The sequence below is a fragment of the Xyrauchen texanus genome, chromosome 15 (genome assembly GCF_025860055.1).
Source record: "Xyrauchen texanus isolate HMW12.3.18 chromosome 15, RBS_HiC_50CHRs, whole genome shotgun sequence".
Classification (NCBI taxonomy): Eukaryota; Metazoa; Chordata; class Actinopteri; order Cypriniformes; family Catostomidae; genus Xyrauchen; species Xyrauchen texanus.
This window is the reverse complement of record NC_068290.1, coordinates 14,605,701-14,631,596: the sequence shown is the minus strand read 5'-3', so window position 1 is coordinate 14,631,596 and position 25,896 is coordinate 14,605,701. Positions and strand designations below refer to the sequence as shown.

The following is a 25,896-nucleotide window of genomic DNA, read 5'->3' as shown; positions in this document are numbered from 1 at the left end:
GTGAGTCGTCTTGAAGAAATTAAAAAAAATGGCTTGTTGCCATTACTAATAAAAATTGTTCATCCTAAAAATAACATACTGATCTCTTAATCATTTGTTTTGAAGCTCCCTGGTTTCTTGGAACTAATCGTTGAGTATTTTCGCCGTTGCCTCATTGAGATCTTTGGGATTCTGAGGGAATATGAAGTTGGTGATCCAGGACAAAGAGCTCTGTTGGATCCTAGTGTGCTCAAAGATGAAAATACTGTGGATGATGAGGCACTGGTAGAGGGCATGGAGGAAGATGAAGAAACAGAGGATGAAGATGAAGCAGAGGAAATGCAGAGGTCAAAACATCAAGAACCTCAAACAGCGCAAAGACCTCTCCAGATAAAAGAGGAGGAAAAGGAAATGACAGGCGAAGACTCTGGGAAGAAAGAAGATTGCCAAGCAATGGAAGGGGAGTCATCTGCAGAACCCAAGACTTCAGAGCCATCCCTTGAACTGGCTGTGTCTGAGGAGAAGCCCAAACAGGCTAGCAAGTTTGATAAGCTTCCCGTGAAGGTTGTGCGAAAGAAGGATCCATTTGTAGTGGACTGCTCAAATAAGCTTGGCCGGTTACAGGAATTTGACAGTGGCCTTCTGCACTGGAGTATTGGTGGAGGTGATACAACAGAACACATCCAGACCCATTTTGAAAGTAAGGTAGACCTGTTGCAACTACGGAAGCGGCTTCTTCCTGCCCAGGCCTCAGACAGGAAGAAAGGACCTCTGAAGGAAAGCCAGGCCCCTTCGTTACCCTCATCAAGTGAAGAGCATTGGAAAGAGATGGACGGGAAACCTTCTCAGCAGTCATCCACTGAGAAAGTGACCAATGAAATTCCAGATATAAAAGAGGAAAAGCCTACTGACTGCTCAGAAACTGCCACTGAAAGGAAATCACATAAGGAGAAAGATCAAGAGAAACAAGGATCAGTTACAGCAACCCTAGAGAATATCAGGCCTGCACCTCCAAGCACATCATCACTGAGTTTGCGCTCCATCGCCATTCTAGAAGATGAGCCACACAGCAAAGATGAAGCTCCTCTTGTTAGGCTTTCTGACTGGCAAGATTCCCTGGCTCGTCGCTGCATCTGCGTCTCCAACATTGTCCGCAGCCTCTCATTCATTCCGGACAATGATTTGGAGATGTCCAAGCACCCGGGGCTGTTGCTACTGCTAGGTCGTATTTTGCTTCTCCACCATCGGCATCCAGAGCGCAAGCAGGCACCTTTAACATACGAAAAAGAAGAGGAGGTGGATGAGAGTGTTGGTAACAAGAAAGACGAGTGGTGGTGGGATTGTTTGGAGCTGCTGCGGGAAAATTGCTTGGTCACACTTGCCAACATCTCAGGCCAGCTTGATTTCTCCGTCTACACTGAGAGCATCTGCCTGCCTCTGCTGGATGGATTGCTCCACTGGGCTGTTTGTCCTTCAGCTGAAGCCCAAGATCCCTTCCCTAGTCTTGGGCTAAATGGTGCATTGTCCCCCCAAAGACTAGTGCTGGAGACCCTTTGTAAACTCAGCATTCAGGACAATAATGTGGACCTCATTCTGGCAACGCCACCTTTTAGTAGATTAGAGAAGTTATTTGGGAACCTTGTACATCTAGTTGGAGAGCGAAAGGTGCCTGTCTGCCGGGAGATGGCAGTCGTGCTGCTGGCCAATCTTGCACTGGGTGACAGCCTTGCAGCCCGTGCCATTGCGGTACAGAAGAGCAGTGTAGGGAATCTATTGGGCTTCTTGGAGGACAGCTTAGCAGCAACGCAGTTCCAGCAAAGCCAAAGTTCTCTACTGCACATGCAGGGGACACACTTTGAGCCAACAAGTGTGGACATGATGCGGCGGGCTGCTCGGGCTCTGCTGGCACTCGCTAAGGTGGAGGAGAACCACTCGGAGTTTACGCTTTATGAATCACGGCTACTGGACCTTTCTGTCTCTCCCCTCATGAACTCGTTGGTGTCCCATGTCATCTGTGATGTACTCTTTTTGATAGGCCAGTCATGACAGCTGTGTGGAGCTGTGGCTCCTCCTCTGGTTTTCGTACCTCCACCTTGCCTGTCGGCCCCCTTGGTGAGTGGGGAATGAAAGCAGAGAAAATTGTTTGTTTCCTTTATTTATTTATGCAAGCCCTTTCATATTACACCTACTGGTACCCTTTATCTTTCCCTCTCACTTTGGGAAGGGTGTCACAATTTTCTGTGGATCGTAAACCAGAACCTCAACACACTGACACAAACTGTAACACTGATGCCAACAAGATGACATGGACAGGGACCCCAACTTTTGTGTTCTGGCTGAGGGGAAAGTACTTTTTATAATAAAATAAATGAATAAATAGCTTGAAAAAACAAACTACCAAAGTTACTGTCTTGTTTACAGTGAGTTTTGGGGTTAATTGTTCCCACTGTCCTCCCCAAGAGGGTGCAAATAATACACCGCTCTTGTTCACATTTGGAGTCTAAATAGACAGGTGAACTCTTGATTGTTTGGTGGTTGTATTTTGATGCTACACAGTCAACCTTATTGGATGAGTGTACAGAAGAAATTTGTTCTCTGTACAGTGATCCTCACAACTGTTAACATACTGAAAACATATGGCACTGTTCCATATGTGAAAAATGTTGACTCAGACGGCTCCGTTTTTAAAATGTTTTTAAACAATAATTTGCTGGTAAAGAGAATTCTCCACAAAGTATCAAGAACAAACAACACCCCGACCTCCTCTTCTCTTTAACCCTTGATTGTATGAATTGACCCTAATAAAGAAATCACCTCCTAGGACTGATTTTCAACATAAGATGCAGCCCTGGCTGTACTGTATATAAGATGTTGTACATTACACCTCCCTTTCTCTCCCTCTGTCTTTCACACACACTATTGCTTCTTACCCTTTTTATCAATAATGAATGAAAGTGGACACTCATGTTGGGTTAATTGCATCAAAATTCCTTGGTATATACCATTTGGCCTCCAGGGTTCCTCTATAGTGCAGCAAACAACTGAAATATTTTAATTTCATCTCATGGTACAACAAGAAAAGTCTAGATGAAGAAACACGGATGAGATATTTTTTTCTCCAGTGGAATGAATTCTGCATATTTGTAATTCAGACTATGTAGCTTAATGTAAATTCCTTGTTTTTCTTCCCTTTTGGCTCAATGAATATCATTTATTCACTATGAAATCTTTATACTATATGTTCCACGTGGTAAGAATAAATGTACATTAAATCTTGGTAAGATGTTTGTGATTATTTTCATATGGACATGGTCCTTATAAAGAATGGTAGAGATTCTTCCTAAAATACTATATTTATGAACCAAGGGTTAAAGCAAGCAGTTTAGTGACTTCATGCCTTCATTTTGATTAACTAGGGGCTAGAAAAATGGCATTTATCTTATTAAAACATTCTCCTTTGTTAGGAAGTACATGCAAATGTATTATGGTTTGATTTGGTACCTGACAAGTTTACAATACCAAACGACATAAATATTAAATCTTTATTATATAAACATTTTTGTACATTTTAGAAGACCGTATTTGACAGTATTAGTTCTAGTCGGTCTCGTGGCAGACTTGTGTTAAGAGTTTAACTGGTGTCCAGAAAAGAGACTAAACTAGGCTGTGTCTCGTTTGGAAGACTCTGCCAGGTAGGACGCTTCCTTTGAAGGTTGCATTCTTTTTTTATCGTCCTCCTTTAAACAAGTCTGGTTTAAAAAAAGACGGCCTTCATAGGACAAACGGAAACGGAACATAACATGGTTTCTATGACAGCACGCCAGTCTTTAACAAGTGAACGAGTGAAAAGCACTGATATCAGTGGTGAAAAGAGAACAAATTCCCTCTAGAAGAGAATGTATGAGGTACGTTTTAGGATAGATATAATGATGTAAAGAGAATTTTAAATAGATTTTACAGGTGTACATTTAGTCTATTACTTTATTTTAATTGTATATTAATATAATTATACATAATATATACTCTGCACCCATCTACTAAGTTTTTTTTTTTTTTTTTTAGACATTTCAGCTGAAGCAAAGAGTTGTGAGTGCCCACGGAGAATACATCTCATTGAAAGAAGGTCGAATTCGAAGTGTCCTACTCGCTTTTCTGAAACTAGACAGCCTCGATGACGTATGCGGCCGACAAATGCGACCTCTGGAGGACAGCCTTCTAAACGAGACAGCCCTATGGTACGTTTAGTTTTGAGGCTTTTATTTTGACATCTTAAAAACAGCATGCCGGAAGTGAATATAGCACACGTAGCCTTCATTAGCTTCATGCGATGAATTGGAAAAAGTAAATATGGTTTACAGCTATTATACTGTTCCCGTGCGGAGATTCTGTGGTTTTTATTACAATCTGCAATAGCATATTTCGACCTAAAATGTGCTGCGGACTATTTTTGCTTTAGTGATCCTTTACCAATGTCATGTCTGCTTATTTACACCAGATCCGTGGATTCATTTGATGACTCTTTTTGTAAAGGAAAGTTTCTATAACTTTTTGTTGAGAAAACTATCAAAATATGTATATTTCAAACAATGGTATAAATCTAGACTTATGGACAGTTGTACGGTTTGCGTCTTTCACGCGACTGGTTTCCCTTCTTTTACAGGTAAGAAACCGTCATTCACAAGCGGGTAAAATAACCATAAAAATGTAGATCTATATTTATATAATTCATGATGTGCGCCCAAAAACACATACAACACATACAATACATTATATGCGTCAATTCATTTTATTGAGCTTATGGCGCCGACTAGTGTACAAATTAAGACCAACTTTTTTGAAAATGAAAAATACTGTTTCTTTTGTGCACTCCCAAGGCGTTGCTGAATGCAGCGATTCCAGACCATGTGGCAGATGCTTTCAGTCCTCCACGCGCAGAGATCCCTCTCCTGCTTGACCCCATCATTAAAGTATTGTTCGGTGGCCTTAGTCACTGGGATGCAGAGCATTTCCTCTTCATTGCAGAACGAGGTTATGTGTATGAGCACAATTTTGCATTTTTTCCTTTGTTTCCTGTCATCCTGCGATTAGTGGCAGACACTTTGCTGTGGCCCCTTAATGGATTCCTCACATTGCATGGACGCTTAATTTTTGCAGTGGCCATTGGAAATAGTGCGCTTTTTGTCCTAAGTGCCATGACACTATACAAACTGAGTCATCTGGTGCTACAGGACAGAAAACTTGCTCTTGTCACTGTACTAATGTACTGTCTCACGCCCGCCAATGTTTTTATGGTTGCAGGCTATTCAGAGACTCTCTTTGCAGCCCTCACCTTTGCAGGCCTCTGGCAACTAGAGAAAGGATTCACTCTAGGAGCATGTTTTCTGATGACATTTGCCACTAGTGCTCGTGCCAATGGGCTTCTGAATGCTGGATTTTTGCTGTATCTCACACTGCAGCAGGGTTTTGCCTATGCTTGGGCTCTTGGCAATGGAGCTGCAGGGAGTGGTAGATTTCATCACTATGCCTGGGCGCTTATTCGGTTTTTGCTCAGAGGAGCAGTTTATACTGCTCTTGTGGCTCTGCCATTTTGTTTGTTTCAGTTTTATGGCTTCCAAACATTCTGCCATCCAAATGTTACACAGGACCAGGTTCCTCCTGTCCTGCTTAATCTGGCCCAGAGCAAAGGATACCGTGTACCTGACGTGTCCTCTCCAACACCAAGCTGGTGCCAGTGGCGAATTCCACTTCTGTATTCCTACATCCAAGATTTTTATTGGGATGTGGGCTTCCTTCGATACTTTCAGTTGAAGCAGATACCCAATTTCATCTTGGCACTGCCTGTTGCTGCTCTGGGCTTCATAGCCTCTTATTCGTACATTTTGAAAAACCCAGTTTTATGTATGTATCTGGGGTTGGGATATCGTAGAAGGACAGATAAAGACAGAAAAACGCACGGTTTCTATAACCCCAGAGTCTTTGTTTACATCGTACACAATTTTGTCCTGCTGCTGTTTGGAATATTCTGCATGCATGTCCAGGTAAGACTATTAAAATTGATTGTTGGACAAACATATTTTCAAATGAGACATATGCACGGTATTTACTGATAATTTTTCATCGTGGACTTTTTTTTATATATCTTTTTAGGTGTTGACACGGTTTCTTGCTGCATCCTCACCTGTGCTCTACTGGATCAGTGGTCACCTGCTTTTTCAGAATGAACCACTGCTGCGAGATGAAAAGCCATTCACCCATGACCCAAGACAACAGAAAAACGATCACTTAAAACATGTATTAAGATGTTTTGCTGGGATCAACAGAAATAATCCAATTATTTACCTTTTGATGCACTGGCAGATTTGCTCCTTTTACACACGCTGTATCCTGGGGTACTTCATATTATATTGGTTTTTAGGTCTGGCTCTGCACTGTAACTTCCTGCCCTGGACTTAATCACTTCACTGGACAAAACTGAAGGGCTTGATTTATTATTCTTAACATTCCAACAGCCATTTGAATAATGTGTACTCAGCTTGACAAATATTGTGGTAAATACATTATTTCATGATCAAAATATGTTTTATGGTTTTCCTATGTTGGAGTAAAACAATTTTTTTTGAATAAATATCCTTCCTGGACCATTTTGTTTATTAAAGATAAAGAGATTAGAAACTATTAATAAAAATTGCTGGTGTGGAAATTTTTTGGGCTAAATCTACACTATTTTTTGTGCTTGAGTAAGAAGTTATTGTTTTACCACATGCTCTAAAATATCTATTTGTAAAGAATTCAGCTGGCAATTTACAATTCACTTCATAAAGCAGTACATTTACCAACACATAAGGCCATAACCATGTCTTTAACCTTTTTTTTTTTATATTATATATTGAATAATATAATGCTCAAAATGTTATAAAGGTCCTAAATACTTTTTGGTTTGTCAAATGCATGGTTCTTTTAAAGTTTACAAGAATTCAACTAACAATTATTATCTCTAAAATAGACTGTCCACACTTTATATATTCTTCGCCGTAGATCTGTGCAAGCATATTAGGCCTATCTGATCAGCCTGAAATATACGACATGGCATGACATACAGGCTTTGTAATAGAGAAACAAGTTTGATATTTGTTTAACTGTTATTAAAATTTTACAGCCTAGTAGTTTACATCAGTGGTTGTCCGTACAAAAATAATGTAATGGATGAGAAAATGGCAGAATATTTAATTTTAGGTGAACTAATACTACTGTGATAAATGGCTGCTGTTTATGGGACCTTGAAAGAAGACACTTTGTTTAGTTAGGAACATAGTTCAAGCTCAAATTTATTGTTAAATACTTTTAATAGTACCATCACTATTTGAAAAAAGTCATTTTTGGTCAAATCTAGACCGGCCCCATTTCCAGCAGCCATCACTCCAACACCTTATCCTTGAGTAATCAGGCTAAATTGTTAATTTGGTACTAGAAAACCACTTGGCATTATATCAAACACTGCTGAATGCTATTTGGTTTGTTAAATGAAGATTAACATTGTCTTTCTGTTTGTTTTTGAGTTGCCACCAAATGCAATAGACGGGCATTTCTTAAAGTAAATGTTAGGTAACAAATGGCAAAAAAGAAATAAGCTTTCTCTAGAAACTTGTCAGTCAATCATTGTTTTGAGGAATGACGGTTATACAATGTTTGAAATTGCCAAAAACTCTGAAGATTTCATACAAATGTGTTCATTACAGTCTTAAAAGACAAAGGATAACTGGCTCTAACATGGACAGAAAGAGATGTGGAAGGCCAGATGTACAACCAATCAAGAGGATAAGTACATCAGAGTCACTAGTTTGAGAAATAGACATCTCACATGTCTTCAGCTGACAGCTTCATTTAATTCTACTCACTCAACACCAGTTTCATGTACAACAGTAAAGAGAAGACTCAGGAGTGTAGGCCTAATGGGAAGAGTTGCAAAGAAAAAGCCACTTTTGAAACAAACAAAAAGAAAATTTAGAGTGGGCAAAGAAACAGACATTGGACAACAGATAACTGGAAAAGTGTGTTATGGATCTTAACCCCATTGAGCTTTTGTGATATCAGCTAGACTGTAAGGTGCGTGAGAAGTGCCTGACAAGAAAGCCACATCTATGGCAAGTGCTACAGGAAGTGCAGGGTGAAATGTCACCCGAGTATCTGGACAAAGTGACAGCTGGAATGCCAAGGATCTGCAAAGCTTTCATTGCTGCACATGAAGGATTTTTTGATGAGAATTCTTTGAAGTAGTTTTTTCAAATTGTAATAGTACATTTTCACGCTATTAATGTCCTGGCTATACATTGTGATCAGCTTAATATACCACTTTGGTGAATTAACACTGAGTTTATTTTTTCATCCCCTTTTCTCATAATTTGAAATACCCAATGCCCACTACTTAGTAGGTCCTCGTGGTGCAGGTACGGATTACCAATGGGGCCAGTGCCCAGGGGCCCTTAACTACCAGGGGGCCCTCGACTGCCCAGGCTGATTGATCTAGTTTGGTGATCCCCCCTGCTTAAACCCTTTTGGGCAGAACAGCAATAAGAATATCAATTCCCCTCCAATAAACAAAATCTGATTATTGGAGGGGACTTGTCCCTCTCAATGTATATTGTGGTTACGGCCCTGCCAACAATACTGTGATATCACCGTTCAGTTGAACAATTGTAATAATGAGTGATCTGTTGAAATAAAAGTGACAAAAAGGTTTATAGCAACAGATATTTACTGTCTGTGACAGTTTGAAAGAAACCACTATCAAATCAGATTTATCTAAAAAAAAATTATATAAACACGCACTAATGGAGATGTCGAAAAATGTACCATGGTTATCACTATTTCCACAAAAGTTATAAGAGCTATTTTTACTACGTAAAATAATTTTAAATCAATATGAGATCTTTTTCAAATAGCTTTCGCAATATTTGGCTATTTTGTTTAACTATTTTGCAGCGTATCGGAAGTAATCTATAATTGGTCAAATGTGATGACGTATCTTTCTCAATTCATTGGTCATTTCTCTTCAGGTAATCTTCTGTTAAGGAAGTGAATGCACTGAATTGCCCAGATGTAAATGTTCATGTGTCTCAAAACCGTTGTTAGGGCACTTTAAAAGTGAAAGTTCAATACAACATAACCTAAACTATTTTTATATACTCGACGATTTGATTACGGCGGGACTAATAAAAACGTATAGGAGAAGAACGGTTGAGCAGCGCGTGACGTGTCGTCGAGTGTCGTTTAAATGTCGGCCAAGCAACATGAGAGGAGGCATGTCGCCTGAGCATTGTTCATTTGACTGTGATGATGGTTAAACACGAGATGAAGAATGTCGTATACATAACGTATGGACAGCGCGAGGACCTAAATGTCGTCTAAGTGACATTGAAATGCCGTACGCTTAGAGATAGCTGACTATATAGTCAACAAGCTAACGTTAGTAGCTTAGCCTTCAGAGTCGACGGTTTTATTGTTGACGACACTTGTTGAAAATGCTCCGAAAAAACAACATGTCGTGATAATATAACGAATTCGTTAGTGTATTCCTTTATTGGAGCTATATTTTTGGGGCAAATTGGTCTTTTGAGCTACGTATTAATCGATGTGTTGTCGCATTTAGTGTTGACATTTTGCCTTCCCTAGTATAACACGTGATTTGGGGACATTATATGTGTGATTTATATCTTGTAGGAATGTTGGAACACTTTGTTTATGAAAAATATCGACCAGACTATTCTGGGATTAGGATTTTGCCTCATCGATGGTAAAACTGGGTTATTAGTTAACAAGGTAACTAAATCTGTTTGTGAGGTTACATTTCTGCTCCAGTCAGGAGCTACAGTCTGTGGATACATAGGCTACTTTACTGCCTCTTATCTTTACTTTTTATTAAAATGAAAAACTGTGAGTATCAACAAATAGACCCCCGAGCACTGAGAGCATCCTCCACCCCGACCTCCACCTTGCCATGTGGGAGGAAAAACGTCCAACGCCTCAGGAGGAAATGGGAGGTTTTCCCTGGCAAAAATCGCTTCTACTGTGATGGACGTATTATGTTGGCCAGCCAATGTGGTGTGCTCCCACTGACCATCAGCCTTATTTTCATCACCAGCGGCTTATTTTTGACATTTGAGTGAGTAGTATGCTTAATAACAGACACAAAACATTGTTCACACAATGTTTAGATAGTCGAGACATATCCACCAATTGATGTTGGCCTAGCACTTCTTGAAAATCCAGGCTGAATAATTGCTTTCCAGATGATCATTATCTTCATTGTGCAAGCTTGTTCTGACTAGCAGGCATGCTTTCAATAATTTTCACTTGCTTCATGTCTGTCCTTAATTTTGTGTGATTCACAACAGTTGCCACTTTCTGGTGGAGCAGCTCACCGCCTTCATTCCAGCGATTGCTGGGGTGTTATTTTTATTTGTGGTCATCAGTCTCCTCCAGACCAGTTTTACAGACCCAGGGATTTTACCAAGGGCTTTGCCAGATGAGGCTGCAGACATTGAGAGGCAAATTGGTGAGCTTTTATTTTATTTTTTTACTGTATTTTGCTTGATATGTTTTATGATAAAGATTGTGAAGGACATCTTTCTTCATAGATAATTCTGGATCCTCAACATACCGTCCACCTCCTCGCACGAAAGAGATCCTTATAAATGACCAGGTGGTCAAACTCAAGTACTGTCTCACCTGCAAGATGTTCCGTCCACCCCGGACATCCCACTGCAGCCTGTGTGACAATTGTGTGGGTAAGATGGCGTCTTCATATTTCTTCATTTAAAAGCTTAGAAATACAGTATCTTGTTGCTATTATTGTTTTAGTATTACTTTAATCCTTAAAACAAGTCACTTCCTTGTAATATCATTGCATGATGATGCAAAAGCATTTTCTGTGTGTGACGCTGTTTCTGAGAATGTTTAGTCTCTGTTCCTCTTGCAGAGCGGTTTGACCACCACTGTCCTTGGGTGGGGAACTGTGTTGGGAAACGCAACTATCGTTTTTTTTACACCTTCATAGTGTCACTGTCCTTTCTGACCTCCTTCATCTTTGGCTGTGTGATCACTCACCTCACGTTACGTAAGTTTGTCCGTTTACAGCACCTTAAGTACCACTGTTATTCTTCCTTTGCCTGTCAGAAGCGGGCGGCCCTTCAAAGCCTTGCCTTTCACACAGTTTTATCACCGAAATACCCAATTTTTTTATTTTGAGATGGTGGAAGTTGTAAAAGCTTTAAAGGAATAGTTCACCTAAAAATGACAATTCTGTCATTAATGTCATTACAAACTGAATTTTTGAATTCTTTTGAATGGTGAATTTTTCTCCATATAATGAAAGTGAATGAGGGGTTATCAATAGGGATGCACTATATATCAGTGGCTGGTATATTATTGGCCATTAACAGGGAAAATCTCATTATCACTTATCGTTTTATCTGCTTATGGCTGAGAATCTCTGACTCCCTGCGGCCAGGAGGGGGGAAATCCTTTTCACTTGTTACTTCATGAAACGTAAACAGAGTGTGGGAAATAGCACATTGTTGCTTACAGAACAGCTTTGTGATTAAAACAAGTCCAAACACAACCTAAAACGGTACATTTATCTTGAAATAATTCTCAACTCCGAATGGTTTGAAGTTCTCACAAACAAAAACTGTCTGTATGCATTTCTGTCAGCTCTGTTTGTTGCTCAATGAACCAGAGTTGTTTATAGACTGAGTCACCATCAAACTCGTTAAAGAGAACAGGTTCCTTAGTATCAACTTTTGATAAGCTGTCTTTTATCCCTCAATTTAAATAGTTGAAAAATAAATATTTTAAAGTTATGAACGTTTTAAATGTTTTATCAAAAAACAAATGGGGAGCAGACAGTTAAACTCTTATGAATCTGTACAGAACCTTGATTCGCTTAAAGCCTGACTATGGAAGCATCATTTATGGATCAGCCAGGAGATCATATATATATATATATATATATATATATATATATATATATATATATATATATATATATATATATATATATATGTGTGTGTGTATATATATATATATATATATATATATGTGTATATATGACTTCTAGACACTGTTCACCACCAAGGTATTTGACTGGTCTTAGGAACATACAGAACATCATAATATACACAGATGGATCCAAATCTGGAAATTAAGTGGCAGCAGCCTTTGCAACAAGTCAACTTTATCAAGGCAAATGCATCCCTGACCAAAGTGTAGTTTAATAAAAAAATAACGTGTTAAAAAAATTTACGCAATTAATCGCAATGACCGTAATAAGGAAGATTCCTGAGAAACGCAAGCTTGTAGTACCACCTGTTTACTCCAGAGGGCAATAATTGAAATCTCAGCTGTGTGGCAATGCGCAGTTTATACAGTGAAGGAAATGCGTTATGTTCTTGCATTCAAAACACTTGGAGCGCAAATTCGAACTAAGGGATCTCAATATGTGTTCTATGTATTTAACTTCAGTGACCTAAATATTTTATGTTTATGATGCAACGCACCCGAGACGCTACACAAGCATATCTGACGCAGGTGTACATTGACAGGCCCTTAAACAAGCCCTCATAATAAATCTCGAACTGATTGACAAATTCACTTGTGAAATAGATTGCTGTGAACTGTGCCAATGATTGGCTTATGTTCAATAATATGGTAATAAACAATACATTGTATTCTAAAACTGCTTTTTGTATTGTCTTATCAATGATTAACTCTTCTGCCACAAGAATGTAATGCATTTTGATTATCTGAATATTTTGTATTTTTTTAGTTATATATATATATATATATATATATATATATATATATATATGTATAATTATTTCTACATTATATACTGAATTATTGTTATATGAGGGGCTTTCAGCAAATATTTGTATATGTGATTAATCGTGATTTAATTTGATCAAAAACTTGAATAGACCACCCTAGTTTTTAACTGCAGAGGCAAATGCTTTATTACTAGCACTGAAGTTCATTGAGATTGTTCCACAGAAATCCTTTTTAATGATAACTGATTCCAAATCATGACTGGAAGCATTGGAGTCTATAAAATCCGATCAAGTTGTCATCTCTGGAATCAAAGATTTCTGCTGGGTACCTGGCCACTCAGGAATCGCTGTAATGAACAAGCAAAATCTTAAACACCTTTTTTATTTTTACCCTCGAATAACTAAACTCTCTCTCGCCATGAATATAGCCATAGAAGCTGGCATTGTGTTAAAAAGGAAAGAAATAATTCTCTCAGATTAATTTGAGACTGCTAAAAACACTAGTTTTTGTGTAAAATGAATGTGCTTGTTTGTATTTTACAGGTTGAGACTTTTATAACGCTATGACTCTTGATAATTCGATCTGTATGATCCTACCTTTTCTCATTATGATTGTTGTTCATTTCATAAGTTATACAGTGGAACGGTCTCAGATGAGCACTGTAACAAACATCTGTAAGCCACCACTGTACTCTGTCTGACTGCTAGTATAAATATTACACCATGCATACAAAGATTAGGGTTTGTATTGCGCGTTTATTTGTTTAATGTTCGTTAAATGCCATAAATGGGCACCATGCAATTTTTGCATGTGTATTGTCATCACTTTTAAATCTGCATTAATCTGTAATATAGGCACATTTCAGGTGCATGTTACATCTGCCAAATCTTAAATAGCAGCAAGTTAAAATTCCAAAGCTTTTAAATGACACATACACTGATAAGCCAAAACATTATGCTTAATATGTTATTGGTCTTCCGTGTACGGCCAAAACAGTGCCGACCTTCTGAGGCATGGACTCTACAAGACCTCTGAAGGTTTCCTGTGGTACCTGGCACCAAGACATTAGCAGCAGATCCTTCATGTCCTGTAAGTTGCGAGGTGGAGCCACTGTGGCTCTGACTTGGTCCAGCACATCCCACAGATGCTCAATTAGAGTAAGATCTGGGGAATTTGGAGGCCAGGGCAACACCTTGAACTCTTCATAATTTTCCTCAAACTATACTCGAACAATGTGTGCAGTGTGGCAGGGCACATGCTGCTGAAAAGAGGCCACTGCCATCAGGGAATACCATTTCCATGAAGGGATGTAGCTGGTCTGCAGCGATGTTTACGTAGGTAGCACTTGTCAAATTGGCATCCACATGAATGGCCAGACCCAGGGTTTCCCAGCAGAGCATTGTCCAGAGCATCACAGTCTTGTCATCTTCACACAGCACATCCTGGTGCCATCACTTCCCCGGGTAAACTGCACACGTAAATGGCCATCCACATGATGTCAAAGAAAACAGGACTCCTCCGACCCTGCAACCTTCTTCCATTGCTCCATGGTCCAGTTCTGATGCTCGCGTGCCCGTTGTAGGCACTTTCGACAGTAGACAGGGGTCATCATGGGCACTCTGACCTGTCTGCTTATATACAGTCCCCATACGCAGCAGGGTGTGATCCACTGTGTGTTGTGACCCATTCCTCCCGTCACCATCATAAACATTTTCTGTGACATGTGCCACAGTAGACCTTCTGTCTGTTTGGACCAGAGGGAATAGCCTTCATTGCCCTTGTGTATAGATGAGCCTTGGGCACCCAAACCCTGTTGCCGGTTTGTGGTTTGTCCCTACTCCCAGGACCACTGTTGGTAGGTACTCGCCACAGCTGACCGGGAGCACCCCACTAGCCTTGCTGTTTCAGAGATGCTCTGAACTAGTCGTCTGGCCATAACAATTTGGGTCTTGTCAAAGTCACTCAGTTCTTTAATCATTTCTCCTGCATTCAACACGTTGACTATAAGAAATTATTGTTCTCTTACCATCTAATCTACCCAGACCTTGATATATGGCTTTGTTAGGAGATGATCAATGTTATTAACTTCACCTGTGAGTGGTCATAATGATTTGGCTCATCTGTGTATTTTTCAAATGAGAAGCTTTTGATTAATTAGCAAGCAGATCCAGGTTAAAAGATAAAAAATTAAAACAAAAACAAAAAAAAGTTATCAGGATTGGCCACAATGAGAAGTGAATCAGCCCATAAATTACAATCCAGTGCATCCCTAGCTTTCAAGCCCCAGAATGTCAAAAAAAGCACCATACAAATATCATGAAGGGGTCCAAATTACTCCAAGTCAAGTTGTTGTTTTCAATGGAAGAAATCTCTCTCTCTCTCTCTCTCTCTCTCTCTCTCTCTCTCTCTCTCTCTCTCTCTCTCTCTCTCTCTCTCTCTCTCTCTCTCTCTCTCTCTCTCTATATATATATATATATATATATATATATATATATATATTATTTATTATATTATACATACACACACGGTTTAAAACAACATGATAGTGAGTAAATTATTTTTTCTTCTGAACCTAGAAACCTATAAATATATGCTGATTTACACTTTGGAATTTGTATAATAATTTAATACCTTAAATTATATATATTAAATATAACTCATGTAATATTAGACATTTTTATCTAATGCATATTTTTGTTAATAAATAAATGTTGGAAGCAGGTTTGTTCTCTGATTGGTCAATCTTGTCAACAGGATCGCAAGGTGGGAAGGGGATCATCCAGGCAATACAAGAGAGCCCAGCCAGATATCCTTTCTACTGTGTTCATGCTATTCTCTCCCTCCCTGATGTGCTTGTTTTCAAATCACTCAAAGATTGTCCCCAGAAACACACAATAGCCAAGCTGACACTATCTGTTCACTATCTGTTTACAGGCCTGTTGCTGTACAGAAGGTTCTTAATTTTTCCTAATCCCATTCATCATCCCTAATCGGCTCAAGCACTCCACCACACCCTACTTTCCTCTCAACGTGGCTACAGTTGCCCCTAGATACAGATGCCCTGAAAAGCAGTGCTCTTTTTTTCCAGCATCCTGGAGTTTGTTATTTGAGGTCATGGGTTACATCTACAGCCTGTCAGGTTTTGTTTGAGAATAAAAGAATCTGGCTCACTGACCTTAATGTATACTTTTTTGTTGGTGGGCAGAATGGCGGTACGAGCATACAGGACAGATATTGACATCTAGTTCTTAACTATTTTCTATATTACTATTACTTTTATTTAAATTCAATGCACATTTTTGCACCCTTAACCCCTCCTGCACTGTTGTTGAGCTGGTCATTTGCTTCTTCTCCATTTGGTCCATTCTGGGTCTGTCAGGTTTCCATACTTACCTGGTGGCCTCCAACCTCACAACCAGTGAAGATGTAAATATCACCATGAATGCTGATTTTAATTAATTGTGTAAAATATTAACTAATCTAGGATTATTTATCATAAAATGTACTACTTTTTCAGACAATATTGTATACCACCCTTTGTTTTTGGCTGCAGATCAAAGGTTCTTGGTCCAGTAAGAGAGGGGAAGATTCAGGAAATCCTTACAGCTATAACAACATTTTTACAAACTGCTGTGTAGTGCTTTGTGGGCCAATGCCACCCAGGTCAGTACTGCATGCACCGGAAACATAAAATAATGGCTTTTTCTCCAGTTCTTTGTGCGCCTGTTGTGTGTTAGGAATGTCAAGGCATCTAACTGATCTTTTTACCCTTTTTGTTTTGCAGCTTGATTGATAGAAGAGGTTTTTTGCCTCCTGATGACACACCTCAAGCAATCACCTCTGAAACTGAACGCCCTCCTTTCATAGCCAAGAATGACACAAACATGGTAAGAGTGCCTCAATGGACTCTAGGGACATTAGCATGTTGGCTTTTGAAAAATATTGGTTGTTACATTGTAGTGATACGATTACATACAAGTGATGCCTTTTTAAGTCAATTATCCGAAATCATATTAATATTATGAGGTGTCAATGATATAATTTTTTTACTCAATATTATGCAGTGCACTGCAAAACCAAAAATGTACAGAAGTGTCAATATTGTTTTTTCCAGTACAAAAATGGCTTTCAGAGCAATATATACAGTACTGTGCAAAGGTTTTAGGCACTTTAAACTACTGTGAACTTGCCTACAATCAGACACACTGACAGGACTTCCTGGAGAGTTCAGAATGTCAAAATAAAAGTGTGAGGGTTTAAAAGTTAAAGGTGCGCAATTGAGATATATTACTATTATAATATATTATTATTTGTTTACAAATGATAATAATATTTAAGTTGAATGGGTTCCAAAAAAAATAACTGTGGGAATGAAAAGTGAGCTGATATCTAACAACTAAATTGAACAAAAAAAAGAGATCTGAATCCTTTTAAAGTCCAGATACAAGTTGAGAAAATATATATAAAAAACAAAAGGCCTTCTTTTCTACTGATGACATTTACTGGAATTACTGTTAATTTTGCTGCTACATTATCCAATATACTAGTTAATAATAAAGTTTTTCTTAATAAGCTATACATTTGTATTGAAATAATGTGTAGTTAGAGGTTTATGTTTACATATTAAAGAGTACACACAATAATGTAAAGAAATTCTAAACTAATTATGCAAAAAGCAACTCTGGTATCGGATCGTATCGGCTGATACTGAGATATCTGGATCGGAAGAGAAAAAGTGGTATCGGTGCATCCCTAGTTACAGAAATACTCTAACCAGCCCGTCTGGCACCAACAATCATCCATGCGATTATCTAATTAGCCAATCGTGTGGCAGCACTGCAGTGCATAAAATCATATGGATACATATCAGGAGCTTCAGTTAATGTTTACATTATGATCTCAATGATTTGGACTCTGGCATGATTGTTTCATATATATATATATATATATATGTTAACCTATTGTATTAACATATTGTTTTTTTGTTAAATTATTGTTTTAAATAATCATTTATAAATCAGATTTTTACTTGGAGGGAGCCCAAATTCTTTTTTTTTTTTTTTTTTTTAAGTTTTACCCATATTGTGTTTTATTACTATAAATCATTGTGATTAATTGTTCCTTGTTCTGATCTTTACTTAAATAACTAAAGTGAAGGTTACACAAAGGATATTTTGGGTCATCTTTACCTCTGCTAATACCTCAAGCACAGAGCTCTAGATTATTGTGAAGTCATGCTTTGAAGCACATACACTTAAAGTATTGTAAAAAAAAATTTCTTTGTGGTTTTATTTTGGATTTGTGAGAACTTTTGAGAAGTCCACAAATCTTTATTCAGTACTTTTTAGTTTAGTGTGTTTTATTGCTCCAGCTTAACTTGTATCAAGCCCTGATGTTTTAAGATATAAACCTTACACAGGAGGAGAACTGTCAGGAGTTTGCACACTCCTGCTCTGCCTGAAGGCTCCTGCAGCTCTGTGAAGTTTGATGGTAAGGGTGTGTCATAGGGTTGCATGCATGCCTTTTGTATTATGGCCCTCTCTTGGCTCCTTGGCCTTTTATTCTGTTTTTTATTTGAACTGTCTGTTATGCTTCCATATCTTTGCTTTGAAACCATCAATGTCCGTCATGAGAGAGGAAATTGTTTGGAGCGTTCTCTTATCTGTTTCTACTTTGCTCCTGGTGAGTTGCGTGTTCAAGCTGACATCTGTTTTAACTCCATCTTGTAATGGTCATATGTTCATACACTGGCGGCCAACATTTTTAAATAATGTACAGATTTTGCTCTTATGGAAAGACATTGGTACTTTTATTCACCAAAGTGTCATTGAACTGATCACAATGTTTAGTCAGTACATTAATAATAATTAATTAATAACCGTAGTCACAGACACGTGTTACAGATGACAGAAAAGCCGTATATGGGCATATATGACGTGCTGATACAGAGGCGTGCAGTTTCGTGGAACATGCGCATCTCACAATTTGTTTCTGCCTTATGATTTTTATTTTTTTGTGAGTGCTGTTCACTTTATTTCCACAGAGCAGTTTATTGTGAATGCAACACAGCCTGTAAAAAAAATACAAACTATATAAAATAATAAAAAATGTATAAAATAGTGCAATTTGAATTTAGAAATGTATATATTTTAAGTTTTTCGTTTTTTTTTTAATAAATTATTTAAATTTCAATTCAAAATCAATGAAGCAAGAATATTCACTAATCCCTAACCCCCAATTTTTCCGATGTAATTGGATATATATTTCGTGAAGGAGGGAACAAAACGAATTTATTCACACACGATATATTTTCCTGGATAACGAAATACCCGACAGGTAGAGAATGCACGGATGAAGCTTCTTTGCCAGTGAGATGTTCACAACTGCCATCTTTCAAAAAGGTGAACAACACATTTTAAATGCACATGTTTTTTTCCAGTTTTATTTGAAATTGCACTACTGATGTACTTAGTTGTACATCTGGCCTTACACCTCTTTCTGTCCTTGTTAGAGCCAGTTGTCCTCTGTCTTTGAAGACTGAAGTGTACACCTTTTGTATGAAATCTTCAGTTTTTTGGCAATTTCAAGCATTGTATAGCCTTCATTCCTCAAAACAACAAAACATTGACTGAGGAGTTTCCAGAGAAAGCGGTTTCTTTTTTGCCATTTGTGACCTAATATTGACCTTAAGACATGCCAGTCTATTGCATAATGTGGCAACTCAAAAACAAACACAAAGACAATATTAAGCTTGATTTAATAAACCAAATAGATTTCAACAATATTTGATATAATGGCAAGTGATTTTTCTATTACCAAATTAGCAATTTAGCATGATTACTCAAGGATAAGTTGTTTGCGTGATGGCTGCTGGAAATGGGTCTAGATTTGATCAAAAATGACTTCTCAAATAGTGATGGTGCTGTTTTTTTACATCAGTAATGTCCTGACTGTAGTTTGTGATCAGTTAAATGCCACGTTAGTGAATTAAAGTATCAATTTTCTTCCGAAGCAGCAAAATCTGTACATTATTCCAAACTTTTGGCTGACAGTGTATATTGGTGCTCTCCAAAGGTTTGCAGTAAAAAAAAAAAAAAAAAAGTCCTACATTTGTCATTGTTTCCTAATTACTGTCTCATCATGAGTTCTCTATGCTTATCTCGTTTTTATCCACTCTCTGGGGATTGTGTGGACTGAGGTCATTGGCTTTGTAGATAACGCTCACCATTCTGTAGTTATCACACATATGTGTTCCTTTCCTCCTCCTGTCATGATGGATGCTCATTCTGATGTGAAAGATGTCTTTTCATCCTTGCAGCCCCTGGAGATCTGTGTGCCACATGCTGCACAAGCTCATCAGAAACCATGAAATTATTTGATTCCATTTAACATAATTTTTCACTACGTTTTCATCTCAGTTTTTTCCTTCTATTTGTATTGAACTAACCTCATCACTAAAACTCATTACTTTCATTCTTATTCTGAACTGACTAACTTCTCATGCTGCGTATTGCTCTGGGTTGGGTTGCACCAGCTGTGCATAAGGCAAGACTTAACTGGCAAGTCGTAAGCTTTGCGTAAAGTAATGCGTAGTTGCATTATATGTGATGTTTACCTGTATTGACCAATAAACTTCCTTTATGTTTGTACATGAGTGTTAAAAAGCCATGAACTTCAATCTGATCTTGTTACGGTTGATGTACAAACCTTGTTTGCTCACGTAACTGTCAGCTGTAATAAATTATATCCCATTTTGATATGATGCGTCATAAAAGTAGATCTGATAAATAGTATTTTGCCCTGGGTAAATAACAATATATACAGTGCATCCAGAAATTATTAACAGCGCTTCACTTTTTCCACATTTTGTTATGTTTCAGCCTTAATCCAAAATTCTACAAACAATACCCCATAATGACAACATGAAAAATTTGTTTGAAATCTTTGCAGTTTTATAGAAAAATAAATAAAAACAAATCACATGTACATAAGTATTCACAGCCTTTGCCATGACACTCAAAATTTAGCTCACGTGCATCATGTTTCCACTGATCATCCTTGATGTTTTAACAACTTGATTGTAGCCACCTGTGGTAAATTCTGTTGATTTGGAAAGGCACACACCTGTCTATATAAGGTCCCACAGTTAATAGTGCATGTCAGAGCACAAAACAAGCCATGAAGTCCAAGGAACTGTCTGTAGACCTCCGAGACTGGATTGCATCGAGGCACAGATCTGGGGAAGGGTACAGAAAAATCTCTGCAGCATTGAAGGTGCCAGTGATCACAGTGGCCTCCATCATCCGTAAATGGAAGAAGTTTGGAACCACCAGGACTCTTCCTAGAGCTGGCCGCTTGGCCAAACTGAATGATCGGGGGAGAAGGGCCTTAGTTAGGGAGGTGACCAAGAACCCGATGGTCACTCTATCAGAGCACCAGCATTTCTCTGTGGAGAGAGGAGAACCTTCCAGAAGAACCACCACCACTCCACCAATCAGGCCTGTATGGTAGAGTGGCCAGACGGAAGCCACTCCTCCGTAAAAGGCACATGATAGGCTGCCTGGAGTTTGCCAAAGGCACCTGAAGGACACTCTGACCATTAGAAACAAAATTCTCTGGTCTGATGAATCAAAGATTGAACTCTTTGCCATGAATGGCAAGCATCATGTCTGGAGGAATACAGGCACTGCTCATCACCTGGCCAATACCATCACTACAGTGATGCATGTCGGTGGAAGCATCATGCTGTGGTGATGTTTTTCAGTGGCAGGAAATGGGAGAATTGTCAGGATCGAGGGAAAGATGAATGCAGCAATGTACAGAGACATCCTTGATGAAAACCTGCTCCAGAGCGCTCTGGACCTCAGACTGGGTTGAAGGTTCATCTTCCAACAGGACAACGACCCCAAGCACACAGCCAAGATAACAAAGGTGTGGCTATGGGACAGCTCTGTGAATGTCCTTGAGTGGCCCAGCCAGAGCCCAGACTTTAACCCGATTGAACATCTCTGGAGAGATCTGATCAAGAAGAATGTGAGAAACTGACCAAAAATAGGCGTGCCAAGCTTGTAGCATCATACACAAAAAGACTTGAGGCTGTAATTGGTGCCAAAGGTGCTTCAGCAAAGGCTGTGAATACTTTTTATTTATTTTTTCTAAATTTGCAAAGATTTCAAACAATCTTTTACGTTGTCATTATGGGGTATTGTTTGTAGAATTTTGAGGAAAATAATTAATCAATTTTGGAATAAGGCTGTAACATAAAATGTGGAAAAAGTGAAGCGCTGTGAATACTTTCCGGATGCACTGTAGGAACTGTATCTAAAATAAATAAGGAGTGATACATAAATAATACAACAGGCTGGAAATCAGACATTTATTCATTTTAAAATTCTATATATATATATATATATATATATATATATATATTTTTTTGAATGTGTTGAAACTTGACACCGGGCGACGCACCCTGAAAACTGCACCGATAGATCTGTTTAATGCTGAAGAGCCACTTAAAGGCTTAGTGCCCATTTATGCCACAACTAGCCTAAGTTTTAACTTGCGCACAGCTGGTGCAACCGGCCCCTGGTGTATTAACATTAACCAGAAGAAGCCATTATGAAAGTGCTAGTTGGTGTCTTTGCCTCTGTCTTTTAACACTTTTTGTTGTTATTCTTTTCACAGTGCACACAGGGCACTAAGGAGTTTTTAGAATCAGTGGCACACTCTTCTGTGATCCAGAGCACCTGTGCTCCAGGCACACCCAAAACCACCCCACTGACCCAAGAGAACCTACTCTGCACCATTTCCATCAATGTCTCTCCCCCAGCAGACCGCCAGGCCCGACGCCCCATGGATATGCCCTGTCCCCAGAGAGGGAGCAAACGGGCTGCTCTCCACACCCATAAACCCATGTTGCCTCTACACAGCCCCCCATACTCCCTAATTCACGGTCCGCTCATTTTTAATGACGCTTCTGACACAGGCTTCATCACACTGCACTGAGCACACTGTTACTGCCACCAGCAGCCTTGCTCAAAATTCTCTTCTCTGTCTCTCACCACTCTGAAAACAGCATTATTTTGTTTTAAGGAACTGTGATAAATTAAACTCAGGATCCTCTCAGGAAGTAGGCATTTTTCAACAGATGAGAATACACCTGCTTTGAACATAAGACTGTGCAACAGTTTATTTTAACAGGTATTTTTTTTGCATAGCAGTTGGGTTTCAAGATGTCTTTCTGTATGCATCAGCCTATAGAATCTTTCCAGAAGATGGCTTTGTTTTCAGTCCTTTTGCACAATAATTAAGCTTGAGTCTTTTTCAGCCTTTTTGCATCTGCTTAGACCTAATGCAATAATTATATGATTTAAAAGGTCACTTTGGTCTAAGAAAGCCTTACTTCAGAGTCACAAGGCATGGTGTACTTTTGTTCATTTTTGTGGTGTTAAAGACCTGTTGTAATTAAACAATTTGTCAAAATTGTTTGCACCAACAGGCAAGTAACTAGAATGGCAATTTACAAAGGAGTTGTGGAATGCTCCGGATCACAGTGCTAAAGGGATAGTTCACCTAAAAAGTTTCTAATTTACTCACCCTTATGCCATTTCAAACTCGTATGACTTTTTCTTCTGTGGAGAAAAGCAAAGATATGTTGACGGATATATGATGTCTGTTTGTTCATACAATGCAAGTCAATGGGATCCAAAACTTTCAAGTTAGAAAAATTAATATAATGGCAGCATAAAAGTTATCCATACAAATAGAGTTGTTTAATTCATGTCGTCTTGAAGCATTACGATCAGTTTAGGGTGAGAAACAGGCCAAAATGCAACTCCCTTTTCACTATAAATTTTGACAACCGCAGTCTCCTAGGCATGATCATGTTTTGAAGCTCAATTACTCTCATGCTTCAAATATTTGAAATGTTAAGCCTTTTGGACCTCATTGACTTGCATCATATGGACAAACAGACATCTCTAAAAGAAAGAAGAGTTTGAGGGATGAGTACGGTAAAATATGAGATCATTTTCTTTGCTGGTTGAACTAATCCTTTAATTAGTAATGTATATTATACTGTTGGTCAGGAGTTATTACCTGCACTCACTAAGGCTTTCAGTGAATTAACATATTTCTGTTTGTTGTGTGTCCTTTTAGTATTTCTTACTTTTTATTTGTGGATCAAAATATGTTAGGATTCACAATTGTTATTAAAGTGTTTTTTCTAAGCTTGAGAGAAGAGCTATTGTAACAAACCTTTTTGCCTTGAGATTGATGGTGAATCAGTTACACACAAATTATTTAATTGTCATTAAATGAAGGCCTGGCTGTAATGATGTTGACATTAGAAGTTTCAGAGAGGTCATGCACATTTATCTGAGAACTAGACCTTATTAAAGTGTATCACTGCCAGTGTTGGAACTAAAATAATGCTTAACTTTTTTTTTGTTGTCATTTTTGCGCCATAAGACTGTTTAAATTGGAGCAAGTGAAAGTCCATGAAGTAATAAACAAATGGGCTTTTCTACTTATGGCCATGTGATTTTAATGTGTAGTTTTGTGTTGAATTATGTATATGTGTTGCATGAGTTTAGATTCCTCATGTGCACGAATGTGTTGAGCTGCTACATCCCAGACAAGTATTCATTTAAACAGTAGATGGCACAATTTTCCACTTTTTTAAAATTGTTTTATTCATTAGATTAGGATGTTGTTTTTCCTGGAGCCATCACTGACTGCTTGATTTATTCAAGCATTTCACATTTTGTACATGTCAGAACTGGTTTCCTTTTGTGCACGTTGCAAAGATCTGATGCAGAGTTATTACAAATTCCATATTATTGTTTTTTTTTTTTTTTTTTTGCCACAGTGCCCTCAAGCGAACACTTATTCCGTTTGATGTAATGGAATTGAAATTCATAATATCTGAGTTTCTGTGTTTCTCTCTCTCTCTCTCTCTCTCTCGCTCTCAACTCTTCTACCCAGACTTAATGATGGAAAACATGACCATGAAAAATATGTGGGAGCTGTAGAAAAGGAAAACAATATCATTAGCCGAGTTTGAAACAGCATTCCATTGTTGTGTAAGGACCCTAACATACATGTATAAGGAGTCACGCTGTTGGTCCCCTATAGAAAGATAAGACATAGTATTACATTTAAAGGTAGTTTTCATGTATACCAGAACTACCTCAATCCATGTGGGTGTTTGATTCAGTCATAAAAATAGGACCACCCATTGTTTAACTAAACTCCTGGGCCACTGGATAAAAATGCACCTGTGCCTGGATAAATAGGAATTCATTGATATTCACTAACCCAACCGTAAAGGTACACTTCACTGTTTTTAGGACTGGAGCTCAATCGAGAGCACGTGGAGTCTAGTGTTTTTTGGTACATTTATCACGGAAGTTTTGCTTCGTTGTTGCAAGCTCCTCATTTGTAAACTCTGAAGTTTTCTCAAATACATAGGAATAATAATGATTTCTGTAGATGACTTCTGTATAACAATACAAGTCACTAAGTACTTATACAATATATAATAAAGTCATTAACGGCCTAAAGGGGAATGTTCAACCTAAAAGTTTAATATTTTTTTTTTATTATTTTATTTCTAAAGCTTATTTTCTTCCATGAACAAAAAAGGGTGTATTATGCAGAATGTTAGGGACTGATCATCATCCACTTTTAGATATTTCGCGCTAATTTGCACAATTCGAAAGACCTACTTTTTCGAACTCCTACGCCGTATGTCCGATTCACAGAAAAATTGGTGTGCTTGTCTACCACGAACCCTCCTGACAAAAATGTATTAAAGAAATTTTGATTCGTCAGAACGTTTGCTAAGATAAAAGCCAACGAATTGGTCAGGCGTCATCCATTTTGTGCGTATTGACCAATATCTACTAAACGAAAAGGCCAAACGTTACGAAAATGTATACACATGTTCAACAGCACATTTTGAGTATGCATACAAAATCGCGAAAAAAAAATGTTTGTCTATTGGTGCGCTACAACTAAACAAAATGCTCATTACAACGCAACTGTATTATCAATTAAGTTGAAAATTGGTATGCTTCTTGAAGGGGCCAA

At 38.3% G+C, this 25,896-nt stretch overlaps 2 protein-coding genes and 1 pseudogene across 3 annotated transcripts; all 3 read left to right on the top strand.

The window, feature by feature from the left end:
- Positions 1–3,251, top strand: part of LOC127655863 (AT-rich interactive domain-containing protein 1A-like) — a 35,841-nt pseudogene extending 32,590 nt beyond the window's left edge.
- Positions 3,252–4,269: 1,018 nt separating this feature from the next.
- On the top strand, positions 4,270–6,877 carry pigv (phosphatidylinositol glycan anchor biosynthesis, class V). The gene is made up of 3 exons (XM_052144388.1): positions 4,270–4,639; positions 4,854–6,017; positions 6,127–6,877. The coding sequence occupies exons 1-3, from the start codon at positions 4,550–4,552 to the stop codon at positions 6,430–6,432; spliced, it is 1,560 nt and encodes a 519-aa protein (XP_052000348.1). The 5' UTR covers positions 4,270–4,549; the 3' UTR covers positions 6,433–6,877.
- A 2,166-nt stretch (positions 6,878–9,043) lies between these two features.
- Positions 9,044–25,362, top strand: zdhhc18a (zinc finger DHHC-type palmitoyltransferase 18a). 2 transcript variants are annotated; one of them, XM_052144264.1, is made up of 10 exons: positions 9,044–10,138; positions 10,371–10,531; positions 10,614–10,763; positions 10,955–11,092; positions 15,559–15,610; positions 16,128–16,230; positions 16,358–16,467; positions 16,589–16,691; positions 18,224–18,294; positions 22,489–22,631. In XM_052144264.1, the coding sequence occupies exons 1-9, from the start codon at positions 9,900–9,902 to the stop codon at positions 18,263–18,265; spliced, it is 1,098 nt and encodes a 365-aa protein (XP_052000224.1). In that variant the 5' UTR covers positions 9,044–9,899; the 3' UTR covers positions 18,266–18,294; positions 22,489–22,631. The 2 variants fall into 2 exon arrangements, with proteins under 2 accessions (XP_052000224.1, XP_052000225.1); XM_052144265.1 differs by lacking the exon at positions 18,224–18,294 and having other exon boundaries at positions 22,489–25,362.
- Positions 25,363–25,896: the final 534 nt, after the last annotated feature.